This window comes from Arachis hypogaea, chromosome 20 (assembly GCF_003086295.3).
Source record: "Arachis hypogaea cultivar Tifrunner chromosome 20, arahy.Tifrunner.gnm2.J5K5, whole genome shotgun sequence".
Lineage (NCBI taxonomy): Eukaryota > Viridiplantae > Streptophyta > Magnoliopsida > Fabales > Fabaceae > Arachis > Arachis hypogaea.
The window spans coordinates 5,307,077-5,324,577 of NC_092055.1; the positions used below are offsets into that span (position 1 = coordinate 5,307,077).

The window sequence follows — 17,501 nt, forward strand, 5'->3', positions numbered from 1 at the left end:
CGTAACATTATCTTTCCTTCTCTTTGGTTTCTTTTGGGCTCAAACAGTTAAGGGATCTCTCCATGGTCAAGCGAAACATTGAATGCCAAAGGAACCATCTCTGCAGTTTACATTTTTTATATGCACCCTATCTAGTTTAGCTTGATTTCATAAGATATAATTAAGTTTGATTTGATTTTGGTTCAATTTAATTAATTTTCCTTATCTTGATTTTGATTTTATTGGTTTTATATTTTTATCACATTGTCTCCATTCTATGATAATAAATTAAGAATTTACATTTATAGTAAACAAAATAAATTACATAAAATTTCTACAAAGAATGTTAAAAGACCTGCAAAATTTATTATTTTTTACCAGCAATATTTTATGTATAGAGCTTTTAGGATGAGTAGTTTCATGACATGGTATGAGAGCGTTATGTCCAAAAGGTCAAGAGTTCGATCCTTGATGAACCCCAAAAAGTGAAAAAATAGCAAATCAAGCAAACCCAAAAAGAGAGGCTTTTGCTTGAGGGAAAATGTTAAAAATATAACCATTAGTGTTACCTTCTCCTATTAGCGACAAAAACAATAAATTTAGCTAGATTGAGTTTTTTCAATTTTTATTTTTGTTCATTTGATAAATTGCGATTCAATTTGACTATTGGACTTGCCTTTATTTATTTTACTTTGATTTAATGTACAATTTTACTTTATTTAACATGAATTAGTTAATGTTTAAACATTTTTCTTTTTTGACTAAATATACCTTGTTACCATATAAAATTTTGTCTCTCCTATTTTTAAATAATAGTCGCACAATAATTAATGGTAACACGATAGTAGATTTCTTTTAAGTCACCAAAAAAAACACGACAGTAGATTTTAAGATAATACAAAAAGAAAATAGTTTGATTTATATACATTGCCATTGTCGGATAAAATATTTTATGCAATCATTCAACAGAGAAATTTGAATTGGCCAAAGAATTAAAAAAATGAACTCGATGATTGTGTTTTCATACTTGATTTTTCCAGTGTATTGAATAAAAAAATATGTATTGTTCAAATTTTAATTTTGTTTTAAAGTAAAAGGGTAAGACATTATTGATAATTAGTATTTTTACTCGTAATAATATTATAGGAATAAGAATTTTTTAAAATTACGTTGTTTTTGTCACGGCATTATAGATTATAACAAAAAAAAATTTATAAAATTAAACTACTTTTACAAAAAGGTTGTATGGGACAAAAGTTTCCGTCGACTAAAAAGAATAGGATTTTTATAGAAACAAAATTAAATAATAAGTTTTTTAGTTATTATTTTTATGTAAAAGAGTTTAAATTTCTACTAATAATTAATTTTAATACTCGTTATGAAAGTATTTAATATATATATATATATATATATATATATATATATATTTAATTAGGTGTTAAGTTTATTACATAAATAAAAATAATTATTTTCATATTTGTCACTTAAAAATAATATTTTTCTCACTGTTTATATATAAATATAATTAGATATTAGTATAAAAAAATTTATATTAATAGTTATAAAATTAACTCAAAATTAATTTTTTTTAAAACATTTGAATGATTCTAAATAATCACGATATTAGTATTCTCTATAAATTATATGTAATAAATATTTGAAAGAAGAAAATTAAAAATATCGATTAAAAAGATAAACGATAAAAATTTAAAACTAAATAAAAAAATATGCATATAATAATAATATATATTTTTATGTGAATAATATTGTGTGATTATTTTTAATTATATTTAATTATAAATTTATTGTATTTTTTATAGTTTTATGAATTTATTTAAATTATATTATTTTATTAATTTTATTTTTCTGTAGCACAGAGAGATAGAAAGAAATAAAGAATGAAAGAAAAAAGAAAAAGATAAAAAAAAGAAGGAGAGAGAGAGTTTTTTAATTTTAAAAAAATTTATTTTAATTATAATAAAAAAATATCTCTACATTTTAGTTTGTCAAATTAATAATATAAAATATAAAATATAAAAATTATATATAGAGTGAGTAGGATAGAGAGAAATAGAGAAGGAAAGAGAAGTAAATAAAAGAATGGAGGAAAGGAATTTATTAATTTTAGAAAAAAATATTTTATCTCAATTTTAATGAAAGTATCATATGACACATTTTGATTGTTAAATAGTTAGTAATACAATAATATAGTTATATTTCAATTTTAATTTTAATTATAATTAAAGAATGTTATGTTACATATTTTAATTATAAAATTTGTAATTAATCATGTCAACGACTATAGTTCAAATGGTATAGTCTCTTTGTTAATGAGTTATAACTCAAATGACATAGTCTCCCCATACTCATCTAAGAGGTCACGAGTTCGAGTTTTCTTGTCTTTAGTAAAAAAAAAGAAAAACTACCATTTGTACCCATGAATTTTGCGAACGCTGACAAAAGTACCCATCAAACAAGAAAACTACCCATGAAAGATGGGTTCCGTGTGACAATAGTACCAAAACCGTGATTTTTCGTTGACTTTTTAATAAAATTTCTAAATTACCCCTTCTATCTTCTTTTCCAAATTCCAAATTTCACAACTCTCACCCTTCGTTTTCCTCTGCTGTTGCCAACCACCAAAAAATTAAAAAGATTAAAAACTGTGGATTATTAATTATCTGAAATTATTGTTCAAATATTATGAATTTGTAGATCTCGTATAGAAAAAGAAAAAAAAGTTTGAAATTAACAAAAAAAACATACATTTTGGTTTCTTGGTGTCACTGTGGGAACAAGAGGTGCAGAACCAAGAGCCTTTGGAAACGGAAGGAAGGATAGGTCGGAGACAGAAGATGTGATAGCCTCGGTCGCATTTGTTGCAGAGGAGAAGCTTCGCTGGGAACTCACCGGAGGAGCAGTGATGATGTCGTCGTCGAAGGTGGGCTTGGGAGTGTGGCTCCTTCTTCACCCTGCATTCCCCTGGCCATGTCTTCGATCATACTCGGCATGTTCAGAAGCTCATCCTCATCAATGTACCCCACCACCATCATCCCTCCTTGTTCTCCAGTACTCAAAGTGAAACAAGATCCTTCAACAATAACGTTACTACCACCACAACCTTCTAGAGGGTTCTGCGGTGGCCTCGGAAGCCTAGCTTGAGCAGCGGCGGCGGCTGCGATGTGAATATCAGTTCACCAAATCGTATGAAGATACTCTAACAGTAGCCCCTTTTTCTACAGATCGACGGCGCTGAGCAGTGTTTGGAGTCACCGTTGGAAAGAGAACATGGCCACTGGCCTCTTGTTGGCTCTGGTTGCTAAATTCTGCTACTTATTGCTTTGGAATAAGAAGAACAACAATATTCAGGTTGAAGAGTTTGATAAGGGTGTGCTTTCTTAGTGTTGTTGTTGCATCCGAAGAAGAAAGAAACAACAAGGATAATGATGTTAAAGTTGATTTGGATTTAGATTTGGAGAACAAGTTAGGATTGGAATAAAGAGAGATGGAGGTTGAGGATAAAGATTGGAGGAAGACATCAGATACTTGGTCTTGAGGGAATGGTGACTGGCGGTGGCAGAGGAAGACGAAGGATGAGGGTTGTGAAATTTAGAATTTGGGAAAGAAGATAAAAGGGGTAATTTGGGAATTTTATTAAAAAAATCAATGAAAAATCACGGTTTGGGTACTATTGTCACACGGAACCCATCTTTTATGGGTATAACGTTAGTTTTCTTGTTTGATGGGTACTTTTGTCAGCATTTACAAAATTTATGGGTACAAATGGTAGTTTTTCTTAAGAAAAATAGTGTAGTCTCTTTTACTCACTTAAAAGTAGCGGAGTTTTAATAAGAGAATGACATGTGATATATTTTAGGGTAATGCTATGATGTTGAAGGAGAAAATTTTCAGCAGGTGCTAAAACTAAGTGGCGTAGTAGAGAAGCTTACGCGTGTATCTGTTGCCTCCCAGGTTCCGACAAGTCCTGCAGTGTATCAGAGATTGATGGAAAAGGACATTTAATTACATATTATTTGATTTTGTTAATGATAATGATTAAGTTGCTGGACTTTTTTTGGGAGTCCGATAAATATTTGGTATGTAATGTATTGCGGGTCCAAGAAAGATTGGATGTTGTGATAAAAAAATTGTACAACCCGATAAAATGAATAATAATAATAATAATAATAGCACAGTAGTTATAAATAATTTATTGGTACCAAAAAAAAAATCAAGTCCCAAATGAAGTGTAGGAGGTGTTGGTGGTGGTGGCATATACGTTCCTATGCGTACTTTTGTTATTGGGTTTTATCAGAAATCATTCACAGCTATCTCAAAATATAAGAGCTCACCACTCTACAAATAACAATAATAATACATCTTCGTTATTTATACAATATTTAGGGTTAATTGCATGTTATACAGGTTAAATATTTTAGGTTATATATCTAGCCTTTAGATTTTAAAAAATATGCGAAATTATTTTTTTATTTTATTTTAAATGTAGAAATAGCTAGACTTTTTAATTAATTTTTTCAAATATTTATTTTAATTAAAATAAGTGTGTAAATTATGTATAAATTTTTTCTTCTAATTTTTCTTAAATATGCCACTTTGTCAAATGATATAAAAAGACACGTATATATAGTTAGGTTCACAAACATCACTACTTTATGTATTTTTTTTTTTTTACTAAAGATAGGGAGATTCGAACCCGCAACTTTTTTGGTGAGTATGGAAAGATTATATTATTTGAATTATAACTCATTGGCACTACCTCATGTATGTTAGTTGTTGTTTGTTTTGTGTATGAATAATATATGAAAATATACTTTATAAAATTAGATTACTCATAATTTATTTAGTATTATTTTATATTATAAATATTACTTTGATATGACTCTATTAATAGTTAGTTTTTTATTTATTTTGTCCTTTTTAGTAAGATGAATAATTTATATTTTAAAAAAATTATAATGATAAACATAATATACAATTATCACAATTACAAATTTTAATAGAGGTAAACAAATAATAAAAAAAATTTGTACAAAGCAAAAATAAAGTACAACAAAAAAAAATAGAAGACAAGAATTTAATTCATTTGGGACTTGATTTTTTTTGTACCAATAAATTATTTATAACTAATGTGTTATTATTATCATTATTCATTTTTTCGGGCTGTACAATCTTTTTTGAACTCGCAATACATTACATACCAAATATTTATTGGACTTCTAAAAAAAGTCCAACAACCTAATTATTATCATTAACAAAATCAAATAACATGTAATTAATTGTACTCTTCCATCAATCTCTAGGCACACTGCAGGACTTGTCGGGACTTTCGAGACAATAGATACACGCGTAAGCTTTTTCCTACGCCACCTAGTTTCATCATCTGCTGAAAATTTTCTCCTTCAGCACTATAGTATTACTTTATATTTTAATGGTAAAATTAAGAGTATATACCCATTTTAATCCTCAAAGAATTTTAAACTGGACACTTTAGTCTCCAACTAAAATTAATTACTCGATTAGTCCCTAACAATTAATTCCGTCAGTCACTTAGGTCCTTTACTCCGTTAACTCTAACGGAAGATAAAATAGTTCCTGACAACTCTAACAGGGGACAAAATGATTCCTGACAACTCTATCAAGGGACAAAATTATCCCTCTTTATTCAAAAATGACACTGTTCTTCCCCAATTTTTATCATATCTCGTATAACCCTAACATTCATACTCTCCTTCTTCACCTTCACAGTCTTCTTTTCCATCTTTTCCTTCCTCCTCTTTAGCTCCAAGATTAAGCTATGGTGTAATTGTCACACATATCGCACCTACCTCATTATTTCATGGACCACACACTTTCTAAATCTTTGTGACTAGTACATCCACCTCATCTGCACTTCACTCACCAAAAGCATCCACTTCCACGTCTTCGATAACATCACCTCCAACCCCGACACGTCCATGACATCCTCAAGACCAAGTTCCACAACTACTCCAAGGGCACGTCTTTCTCCACTCTCCGGCAAGCAATATAGATTGTTGGACATTAGGACATCATGAGAAGATTCACCTTCGACATCATATGCAAATTCTCATTTGAAATAGACACCGAGTGCTTCATTCCTTCTTTTCCAGAGTCCAAGTTGGCAAATAGTTTCGATCTCGCATCCAAGCTATCAATACAACGAGCAATATCACCGTTGCTGCTCATATGGAAACTGAAGCGATTACTGAACATTGGTTCAGAGAAGAAGCTGAAGGAAGCGATCGGAGTGGTGGACAATATGGTCATGGAGATGATATGGCAGAGGAAGAGGGAGATGACAACGACGACGACGGGTCTTAACAAATCAGACTTGCTGTCTAGATTCATGGGATCCATCGAAGACGATAACTAGTTGAGAGACATAGGCATTAGTTTCCTGAGTATGAATTGGTTGAGAACAAGTTGAGGATTTTTTTTCTTATGAACGTTAAATTTATAGAGTGTGCATTGTGTAGTTTGAAGTTACAGTGTTAGACTGCTAGTGTTATGCGAGATATGATGAAAATTGGGAGAGAACGGTGTCGTTTCCGAACAGAGGAGATCATGGATCATTTTATCCACTGTTAGAGTTGTCAGGGATTATTTTGTCCTCCGTTAGAGTTAACAGAATAAAGGACCTAAGTGACTGATGAAATTAATTGTTAGGAATCAATCAAATAATTAATTTTAGTTAAGGACTAAAGTGTTCAGTCTGAAATTTTTTAAAGACCAAAATAGATATATACTCTAAAATTAATAATATATAATAGATAAAGATGTTGAGAGAAAGGCTTTATCGTTATGCTTGTTCCCGTATCCTTTTACTCGTTTTTGACCATATATAATTACCTACCACACAACCACCGTGTAATTGTAATTATACTATTATAGTAATTAGCAGGGATCTAGGAACCTCTAACCTCAACAAATCAAACACTAAAATTCAAACAATCTATAAATGTAGTCACACAAAAAAAAATAGTAATCACAAAAAAAAATCTATAAATGTGTTTCGATTTGAGTTTGTAATGCATGAGAGTTTATTCTTATTTAATTTTGTAGACTTATGTTTGGTTAAAATTGAATTGATATCAACATAATTTATATTGAATAATTTAATATTAAAATTGATTATAATAAAATAAATTGTGTTTAGATAATTTTTATTAAAATTATTTCTATTTGTAAATTGTAAAACTACTAAAAAGAACATAAAACTATATTTTTAATCATTATTTATCTATTTTAATATTTATACTTTTTTTTTACTAAAATTATGTTTTCTAAAGATAAATAAAAAATTCTTTCAAAATAACATTAAAATATATAAAAGAGAATGTTTGAGTTTTTTTTTGTACAATTAGAAGAATAAAATAGGTGAAAGAAGAATTAACTACAACAATAAATATTTTTTGACAGATAACATAAGGACAATATTAGAAAAAAAAATTAATTACAATCATAATTTTTCAACGAACTATTTTAAATGCAAAAATAAGTAATTCTTGTTTTTGGTCGAACATAGATTTAAAAAAAAAGTATTCACGTTCATTAAATATAAAAATATCAAATAAAACTTGCATAGCCTTCAAATTTCAAATCATTTCAAGCCACCTTTACCCTGCATAACTTAAAAACACACTATATCGCTTTAGAGTTTAGACGGTGTTTGGCAATAACTCTATCCATTTTGTGAAAATCCAAATGTTATCAACCGCCATTTAACTACCAGCCAGTTTGTTGAGTTAATTAATAGCGGGTGGGCCCTACAGAAATTATCCATTAATACGGGTATAGTATGATATAGTAGTACTACTCCATACGTTTCCATTTCCACCCTTAGTCAGCTAAACTCCACTAGTATTGAATTGAAACCTTGACTGCTGCTTCTTTTCTTATCTTTATCCCCTTAGCCTTTAGGTGTGGGTGTGGCTCAAACCTAATCTCACATAATAATTAGGCACGGAGTTCAATGCCTCTATCTGCTACTGCGTAATTAAATTTAAAAGTATTCACCGCTCGGATTAATTCGGATGTGAATATGTGATGGGAAATAAAATCAAATAGATTAAATTTTAATTAATTTAAATAGGTTCAAATTTAATATTTTTATAAATATATTTGAACTAATTTAAATCGATTAAATTTAGATTAGATGGATTCGAATAATTGAATATTAATTAAAAATAAAATTTATAAAAAAATTAATAATAATAATAATAATAATAATAATAATAAAATCACATAATTAATTTTAACTTAAATAATTATTATAATTTAAAAAAATTTTAGGTTAAAAGATAAAGATGTATATATATTATTAAATTTTATTTATTTTTAATTAATATTAAATAGGTAAATCAATCATTTGTTTTTGTAGATCTGACATTAATCTTCTTATATTCATTAATTGGTGTACTTGAGATGCATTTTTTCTAGCGTCTGAGAAAGACGTTCTATGAATTGGATTTAGGGGGTCGGTCATCTTAAAATTGGGACTCATTTTTTGTTGTAAATATTTACTTGTAGCAATATAAAAACTAGAGAAAATGACAAATAGGTCCTTGACATTTTACTCCGCAGACGTTTTCGTCCCTGACCATTGAAAAATACTTTTAAGTCCCTGACCTTTATAAAACTTGGACGAATCACTCCCTGACGGAGGCATTTGGACGGATTAATCCCTGACAGAGACATTTGGATGGAGGGACTGATCCGTCCAAGTTTTGTGAAGGTCAGGCAGGGACTTAAAAGTATTTTTCAATGGTCAAGGACGAAAATGTCCGCGGAACAAAAAGTCAGGGACCTATTTGTCATTTTCTCAAAAAATTATATTAGTTACATGGCAGTTCCAAAAAGACGACGCACCTTTAAGATAAAAAAAATCTGAAAAATTCTTTGGAAAATGAGAGGTTTTTGAACAACATTGAAAGCTTATTCATTAGCGCAATTAATTTCTACAAAAAAATTTAAAAAGTTTTTTTATATAAAAAATACAAACGTTGGAATATTCTAAATTAGTTGGATTTTATTTTCTAATAGAATATAAAATTTGTATATAATATTAACTAAAATAATTATATTTTTTAATAAAATCAAAGAAACATAATTTTAGAATTATTTTTATTTAATAGAATTTTTAAATAAAAATAATTTTATTAAATAAAAATTTTTACTTATAACTCATAAATATCTATTTAAAATCTATTTATTTTATAAGAAGAAAAAATATTTTAAATAAAATATTTAAAAAAAATACTAAATTAGTGATCCAAAAATAATAAATTTTTATTTTTTTTTAATTAAAGAAAAAAGAATATGCATTTCTTTAGATTCCATGGTTCGAGTTCTAAAATTTTAAAACTAATACTCAAATCCATTAAAATTGAATTTAATCATGTCTGATCCGAGTATAATTAATTAGCCATTAAAAATAATTATAATTAGTTACTAAGTATATATTTTAAGGATCTTGGAATCAAATATTTAATAAATTTATAGTTAACATAAAAAAATAGTAAGAAAAAAACGAACACTCCTTTTGGTTTTTTTTTTTTTTTTTTTTTTTGTTAAAAGAAGAAAAGTAAAAATAAAATAAATTTTATATTAACTAAAATATTACTAATTATCTTGACTTTCTTTAGAATATATGTGGCAGTTGCAGGATACAGTTGAAAGTGCATATATGGAGAGCGTTGTTTGCCGACACATACAACTTTGGACTACGCTAATTTTCCACCAATTACAGTTCTTCTTTGTCTGTTTTGCTAAATCATGAATACTTTGTTTATTCGATGACATATCTACTAGAGTATAAGGACGAAAACATATGAAGAAAAGCCAGCACTTTGAAATATAGAACTAATATATCAACTAATAAGGGGTGTAATTGGTTTTACGTGAAGTTGATACCTGAGAGTCATTAAATAATTTGACTGATTTGACTAAATTTTCATCTAACGACTCTCAGGTATCAATTTCATATGAAGTCGACTTCACCTGAGTTTTTACCATCAACTAATTAAGATCCTAGCTAGGTTCCTATGTATGAAATTAAATATTAAACTTTTTGTCAATTTTTTAGGAGATTTTTTTTTTGTCATTTTCATGTTATATAATTATTTTTTTGTCAGTATTTAAATTTTCAAATACAGTGTTGGTAGTTTACTCAACGAAAAAAAAAGTACCATTTTCATTGACCTATTAATAACGTTAGCTACGATTACAGAGTCTCTGGTTTGATTCTTAAGAAAAACCTAACTGAAAATGAATCGGAATATATCCGAAGAGAATATCCTTAAAAATCTGTGACAAAGTTATATTGTTGCTAATTCACCGAGAATCATCATGAATGAATCAATTCCAAGGAAATTACTATTTTCACACTTATACTTTGACTTACTACAATACTACCTCAATTAAATATCACTTATTATGATGTATTATACATTTATTATTTCTTATCTATTTTGCACTGGTCACTCGTCGGTGTTAATGTGCGATCAATTTAAAATGAAGACGACTGAAGATATTCATTCACACCTACGAATTAAAAATAATAAACAAAATAAATAATTGTTTAATCTGTTCTTTTTTCAATTGCGCATAGCTATTTTTTTTTAAAGATTGACTTGTGTATATAATATATGCTCATTTATCATATCATATTAAATTGAAGGTGTGAATTAAAATAGCATTTGTTGTTTTTAGGATGAGATAACTAAGTTTTGTAATTTGTAGTTATTAATTAGTTATTATTATGCATTTTCAAAAAAAAATAGTTATTATTAATATTTTTAATTATGTAAAATTATATTTAAATGTTAGTCAAATTTTAATAAAAATATTGGTTCCTGATATTATATTTATTTAAGATAAAAAATATTAAAAATCTTGTTGAAAGGTTCCTTTTAGCTTGGTGGATCACATATGTAGTTTTTGTCTGTACCTTTTGGTGCAATTGCATGGCGCTTTCGTCCTTGATACCAACACAAGAGGAGTCAATTTTCATGGGATCAATTTAAGAAAGTTCCGAAGCTCATTAACTTCTTTTTGTTTTTTTATCGAACCGACCATTTTATCTCTTCAGCAATGCAAGAGAATGAGACCAGCTGGTGTAGTTGAGATACGTGCCTTTTTACGCGGGTAATTTGGACCAAAATCAAATCAAAATCACTCATTTTGTGGTGTTTATATTCCCATCCAGAAACTCCTTAAGTTACGGTTTGAAAAGTCCAAACCAAGATTTTGGATTTAATTTGGGAGTGTCATTGTCAGTCAGTTAATGTAATTAACTATGTAATCCTTTCTTAATTCCTACACTATGCATATAATAATATTATACTCTTTTCAGGGAATTTATGAGCTCATATCACTACTAGACCTTTCCTCCTTTTCCTTTAATTATGTTATTATCTTTTGTAACGTATCTTAATTAGACGGTCCACATTTGATGACACAGATGGATGGTCAGATAGTCATCATCAATGTGAAATATAATGCTACAGTAGATACGTGCCATATATATCCGTACGTGTGCCCGCATGTGCATGCCTTGCTCCCCAACCAGATGTCAATATTATTCTTCCTCGTTCACTTTACTTTGCAATTTGCATGGACATTTATAATCACCTTCCACGTCTAACTTCGGTAGAAACTCCTACGGCTTAAGGGTAGATATAATTAGAGGATAATGTAAGGAGTGATTCTCCACGTACAAGTAATTTTTAATACAAATCACACAAGTTATTTATATTCATGCTGTTTTACATTTTTTTTTTTGCTTCTTTTTCTTCTTCCTCTTTCTCTTTCTCTTCCTCTTTCTTTCTCTTTTTCTTTCTCCGTGTCTCTTTTTCTTCTTTTTCGTAATTTTTCTCTCTGGTTATCATCGTCATCAACACCACCTCTTCCTCTCTTTTTTTTTATTGAAATTTCTTCTCCTTTTTTCGTTTTCTCTTTCTCCTTCATCAAAATCACCAAAAAAAACGAAAAAACATTATTTAAGGTACTGTTTTACTGTTTTTCTAGATTTTTTTTAGATTGTCTCTGTCATGTGTCTAACCCTTAACCAGCAAAACATTAAAAGATTTCAAGAAGAAATATACTGTCTCCTCCTATATTGGGTGTATTTCTTAAATCCTTTGGGTGTATTTCTGTAATCGTTTGGTTTATTTCTGTAATTGTTTGGGTGTATTTCTGTAATCCTTTGTATGTATTTCTGTAATCGTTTGGGTGTATTTTTGTAATCGTTCGGGTGTATTTCTGAAGTTCCATCATCTTCAAAACAATTTCAAAGCTTAATTTCAGAAACCATGAAAATAAAAAAAAACAGAAGGAGATCGAAGACAAAGAGAGAACGCTTTTCCATACAAATCATACAAGTCATTTATATTCACGCCGTTTTCACGTTTTTTTTGTGCCTCTTTTTCTTCTTCTTCTTTTTCCGTGCTTCCTCTTCCTCTTCTTCTTCTTCTTCTTCTTTCTCTGTGTCTCTTCTTCTTCTTTTTCGTAAAAAAGGAAACAAAGATGAAACACGCAAAGATGGTTCAGTAACGCGCGTGTTAGGCCCAATGTAAGACTTGTAAACAAAAATGACTTGTATGTATAGCACTCCTCAAAAATTATATACATTATACAAAGCATGCGATTAACTTAGAATATTATTTTTTGGAAAAACTCTACATCCATGTAATTTTTTCATTTAAACTATCTAAGTAACTTCAATCAGACACACCTCCCCAACTCCCTTAGACATTTGTTATACACGCGCCTCATATAACGTATATAACATAAACCTTATGCTGCGTGATAAACCTTTCTCAACGTAAACCTTGTTCTCTTCTCGCATTTTCGTTCTTCTTAATAAAATTCGTCGTTCTCCTCTGTTTGCATTTTTCTTCTCTGCTCGCATTCTTCATTATTGATCTGCATTGAATTCAATGTAATAAGTTCCATCGTTCTTCTTCTTCGTTTTCTTTTTCGATCTACACTTCTGAATGGAAACAATGAATGATTCAATTTCAAATCAGTTGAATGAGGTTATTACGTTGAGACAGCTAGAAAATGATTGTTGTATGCTATCACAATAATCTTAAATTTTGAACAAAGTAAAAGGAGGCCATCAAAACGAACAACATTCATTTGGTGAATCAAAATCACAAAGGCCACCGAACCGAACAATGTTCATGTGGTGAATAAATGGTGATCAACTTTCAATCAACAAGAATAGTATTTCTCCTCCTTTTCCTCCTCCTCCTTCTTCTTTCAAATTCGCGCACGTAGGTTCTTCTTCTTCTTCGCGCACGCAGATTCTTCTTCTTCTTTCGTTATAATCATCACCAACAACACTAACATTTTGCTCGGTTAAGTGGAGTTGCTCATTTTGATTCACTTGATTGTTAATGTGTTCAGTTGAGTCCTTGTGTATGCAGAAATATTTTTCTTACTGATTGAATGTTTATCAGGTTTTATTCAGCACATGATTGGTTTTCGGTTCAACGGTGTTGACCATTTCGGTTCACCTGATTGCTTGTTATGTGTTCAGTTGACTTCTTTTGCGTGAAAAAATGCTATTCTTGATGATTGAATGTTTATGACGTTTTATTCAGCACATGAATGTTGCTCGAGTCAGTGGAGTTGCTCATTTTGATTTACTTGATTGTTAGTGTGTTCAATTGAGTCCTTGTGCATGTAGAAATATTTTTCTTGATGATTAAATGTTTATGACGTTTTATTCAGCACATGAATGATGTTCGGTTCAGTGGAGTTGTCCATTTCGGTTCATTTCTGTTCTGTACAATTCAAAACTCTTTCCCCTCACCTTTTACTGCTTTTTATCAGGGAGAGAAAGATTAAAAGACAAAAAAAAATACAGCAGTAATAACAACAAAAGAATGAAGATAAAGAGAAAACACGTGAAGAAGAAGGAATGCGAAAAAGAAGGAGGAGAATGAGGAAGAGGAGGAAGGCGAATCTTTGTTGCCGTTTTCATTCGTTTCTGGTTGTTTCTTGCCAAATCTTCTCGCGATTCTTCTCCAGTAGTGGTTTTTGCAGAGATCGTGACTGCAGTTTGAGTGATTTTGAGAGAGATTCAAAAAGAAAGAGCAGTTTCGTGTTAAGGAAAAAGTAACGTCTTTTCATAATGAGCGCGAAGTAATGAAAGATTTTCGAGTGCATATTTTCACTCATCATTAACGTATATGACTCTATTTGAGTTTGAGTCAACTTAGTTACATGATTATATGGATGTGTAGTGCACCAAGATTATTTTCTACTTTTTTTTCTTTGAATTGATTATAAAAAAGATAAAATTTTACATTAGTTGTCATTTACAGTACATTTTAAAGAGAAAAAAAAATTGAATTAGACATGCGTAATAATCGGATAACAAATTACTATACGTGACAGTTTCTTATTGGTGAATAGAAGATAATTAGAGCCTTTGAGTTGATGTTATTTTTTTGACGTACTTAGGCTAAGAGTGTGAAGGAGTAGGACTTGTTAGGAGTAGGCCAACCCCATAGACCTAAAATAGATTCCATATCCGTGCAATGAACGGCTGAGATTTCATCTGATTCCCTCCCTGTCTTCCCTTCCTTTATAAATTCCCCTTTGGATTCCAACGTAAGTACCCTCTATCATACACTCACTACTACTTGACCACTTATACACCCAATTCCATGCTTTCCCTCAAGGTGGTTGTGCTCTCCGCCGCCGTCGTCTTCACGGCGCTGGGAGTGAAGGCAACTGTTCCATTGCTTACTACTCACTTCCCAACACTCTGGAACCTCTGCCTCCTCTGCTTCAAGCCTCCATTCATCTATATTCTCCTCAACGCCATCATCATCTCCATCGTCGCCTCCTCCAAGTTCTTCCACCACAATCCCTTCGACACAACACTTCCCATTCCACAACCTCCTGCTCACCACGTCAACCCCCAAGAACAAGAAGAAGAGGTGGAAAAGACAATCGACTTAGGAGTGGTGGAGGAATCCGCATTGATTCCGCTCAAGAGCATTGACTCGGAGATTCCGCCGGGAAAACCTCTCGTTTCGGCAAGGTTCGGTCAACGTAGACCGCCCAAATCCATTCCCGAAGGTATCAAATCTCGTTATCATTCACCGTTTTTTTCGTTTGACGTGGAAAGACGAGTTGAGATTAAAAGTGTGTGTTGTCGTTTTGCACGAAATTGTAGGTGGGAGCGGGACTGGAAAGTCGTTGAGGGTGGTGGCGAGGGCGAAACGACATGAAACGCTGGAGAACACGTGGAAGGCCATAACAGAAGGACGGGCGATACCGTTAAGCAGGCACGTGAGGAAGTGTGACACGTGGCAGAACCGCGGGCCCGGGAGTGTGGCTGAATTGAACAAGTCTGAGACATTCAAGGAGCAGGCGGTAGCGCTTAGGAGAGAGCCGTCGCTGAGTCAAGACGAGTTGAATCGGCGCGTCGAAGCATTCATACGCAACTTCAACCATCAGATGCGCTTGCAGAGACAACAGTCCTTGGAGGAGCAATACAAACAGATGCTTAACTAAACACACACCAATACATCATAGATAATTACTTCTTTTAATTAATTAATTTATTTATATACCAACATATGCAAAATAGCTTTTGCTTCTGCATGTACACATATAACTTACATACAGAATAACACACAATATAATTTCTTACACGGGCGGACTTTCCAATTTGATTGTGTCGTCTCACTATTCTGATCTTAGTTAATTTGGTAAATTTCTTTTAGGTATTAATTAATTAATTAATTAACTGGCATTGTTTATATTAAGGGTAGAAATGAAATTGATGAGAAGGGTGAGTCTTAGCTATGTTTAAAGTTAGTTATAAACAGAGAGTTGGTTAGGAAGTCTGTTAAGTAGCAAACTTGTGTAGCCTGTATCTCAAGTCATTGTAAACTTCTTCACAATCTAATATTGATTATTGTTACTTTTCTTCTGAGTATACTCTGCCTCTTTAACATTGTCTTTGACTCTACATGGTTGTTTCAGTCCTTGGCTCGTAGTATCAAGAGCCTTGTTGATTGAATATTCATGGTTTCAAGCTCTGCAAATTTAAAATCATCTTTTTTTTTATATCTTCTTTATTTGCTGTTTTTAATTCACATTCTTTGGATCATTCAATTAGGGACAAACTCAATAAAAAAAATCACAAAATTTGATATCAATAAGTATTAGTAATAATCTTTGAATAAAATCTTTTAAGATAATCTCAATTCAATAAAATTTCATCACAGTTTTAAAATGATGAAGATTGTGCTGCTGGTGTTTTTTTACAACTTATAAGTGATGGAGACAGGAGGATTATAACATCATCTCCTGGTTATTTGCTTCAATGGATGAGTCTTTCAAAAATAAGATGGTTGATTGTACATATGCTCATGATGTGTGAAGCAAGATTGAAAATTATTTCTCCAAATCAACGAAATAGGATTTTTTTTAATAAAAAATAATTAATTCCAAAAATAAGATATTTAAACTTTATTTTTCGGAATACGATTTTTTTTTTGTATTAAGGATAAGCTCGTTGCACCCCCGGCGAACTCTATATAAATTATGGAGTTCGCCGCACTCCCGGCGAACTCTATAATTTATATAGAGTTTGCCGCATTCCTGGCAAATTCTAGGTTGAGTTCGGCAGAGTATATAAACGTGGGACCAAACTCATTTGTCGCTTTTCTTCCAAATCTCGACCAGCGAAAATCGACGAGTATCAAATCCATCGGGCCGCAGCAGCGAAATATGGCGATAGACTCAGGACAACAGCAAGCTGACGCAACCACCCAAATTGTGTTGACCATATTTTGTGGCACGGCATATCTGACGATACAGCCATGCTAGCACAACCGAGCCTCATAATAACCCGCCACATGTGTCAAGGTCCTCTAGGAGGGGGAGCCACCGGATGTGCACCCGAGAGTCAGATGCATCTGGAAATAGGATACCCCCGATCAACTGCATGATATATCCTCTCGTGTACCTCAACAGGCGCTCCTCAGTGGCGTCCTGCTCTAGCTCTCCGCATACGGTGTTGTGGAACCATGTGAGCTTCACAGTCCACTTGGTTTGTGACTGTCTGTCATCAGGGCCAGGAACAACACCTAATAACTGCTGGCAGTAGTTCTCAATGGACCGTCCCTGATGGTGCTGTTCCCAACCACCATGCATCCACTAACAGTATCACCGTCAATCCTGAACCCCAACTGATAAGCTACGTCCTGCATTGTGATAGTCATCTTTCCGCATGGTAAATGAACGTGTGGGACTCAGGCCTCCACCTCTCTATCAACGCCGAGGCTAATGACCAATCGTACTCAAACTCAACCATATACGCCACATACTCAAACTCAGCTCGTCTGAGATATGGCCAAATCTGCTCTGGCAGCCGTCTCATCAAATTCCGTCTGGTACGCAAGATTCGAGTCGCATACCAAACGAAAACAACAAATAAAAAAAAAAGACGGTGA

At 31.6% G+C, this 17,501-nt stretch overlaps 1 protein-coding gene across 1 annotated transcript; it reads left to right on the forward strand.

Moving 5' to 3' along the window:
* The first annotated feature begins 14,488 nt into the window (after nt 1–14,488).
* LOC112786788 (uncharacterized) lies at nt 14,489–15,979 on the forward strand. Its single transcript, XM_025830163.3, has 2 exons — nt 14,489–15,114; nt 15,212–15,979. Exons 1-2 carry the CDS (start codon nt 14,697–14,699, stop codon nt 15,550–15,552), a joined length of 759 nt encoding a protein of 252 aa, XP_025685948.1. The 5' UTR covers nt 14,489–14,696; the 3' UTR covers nt 15,553–15,979.
* Nucleotides 15,980–17,501: the final 1,522 nt, after the last annotated feature.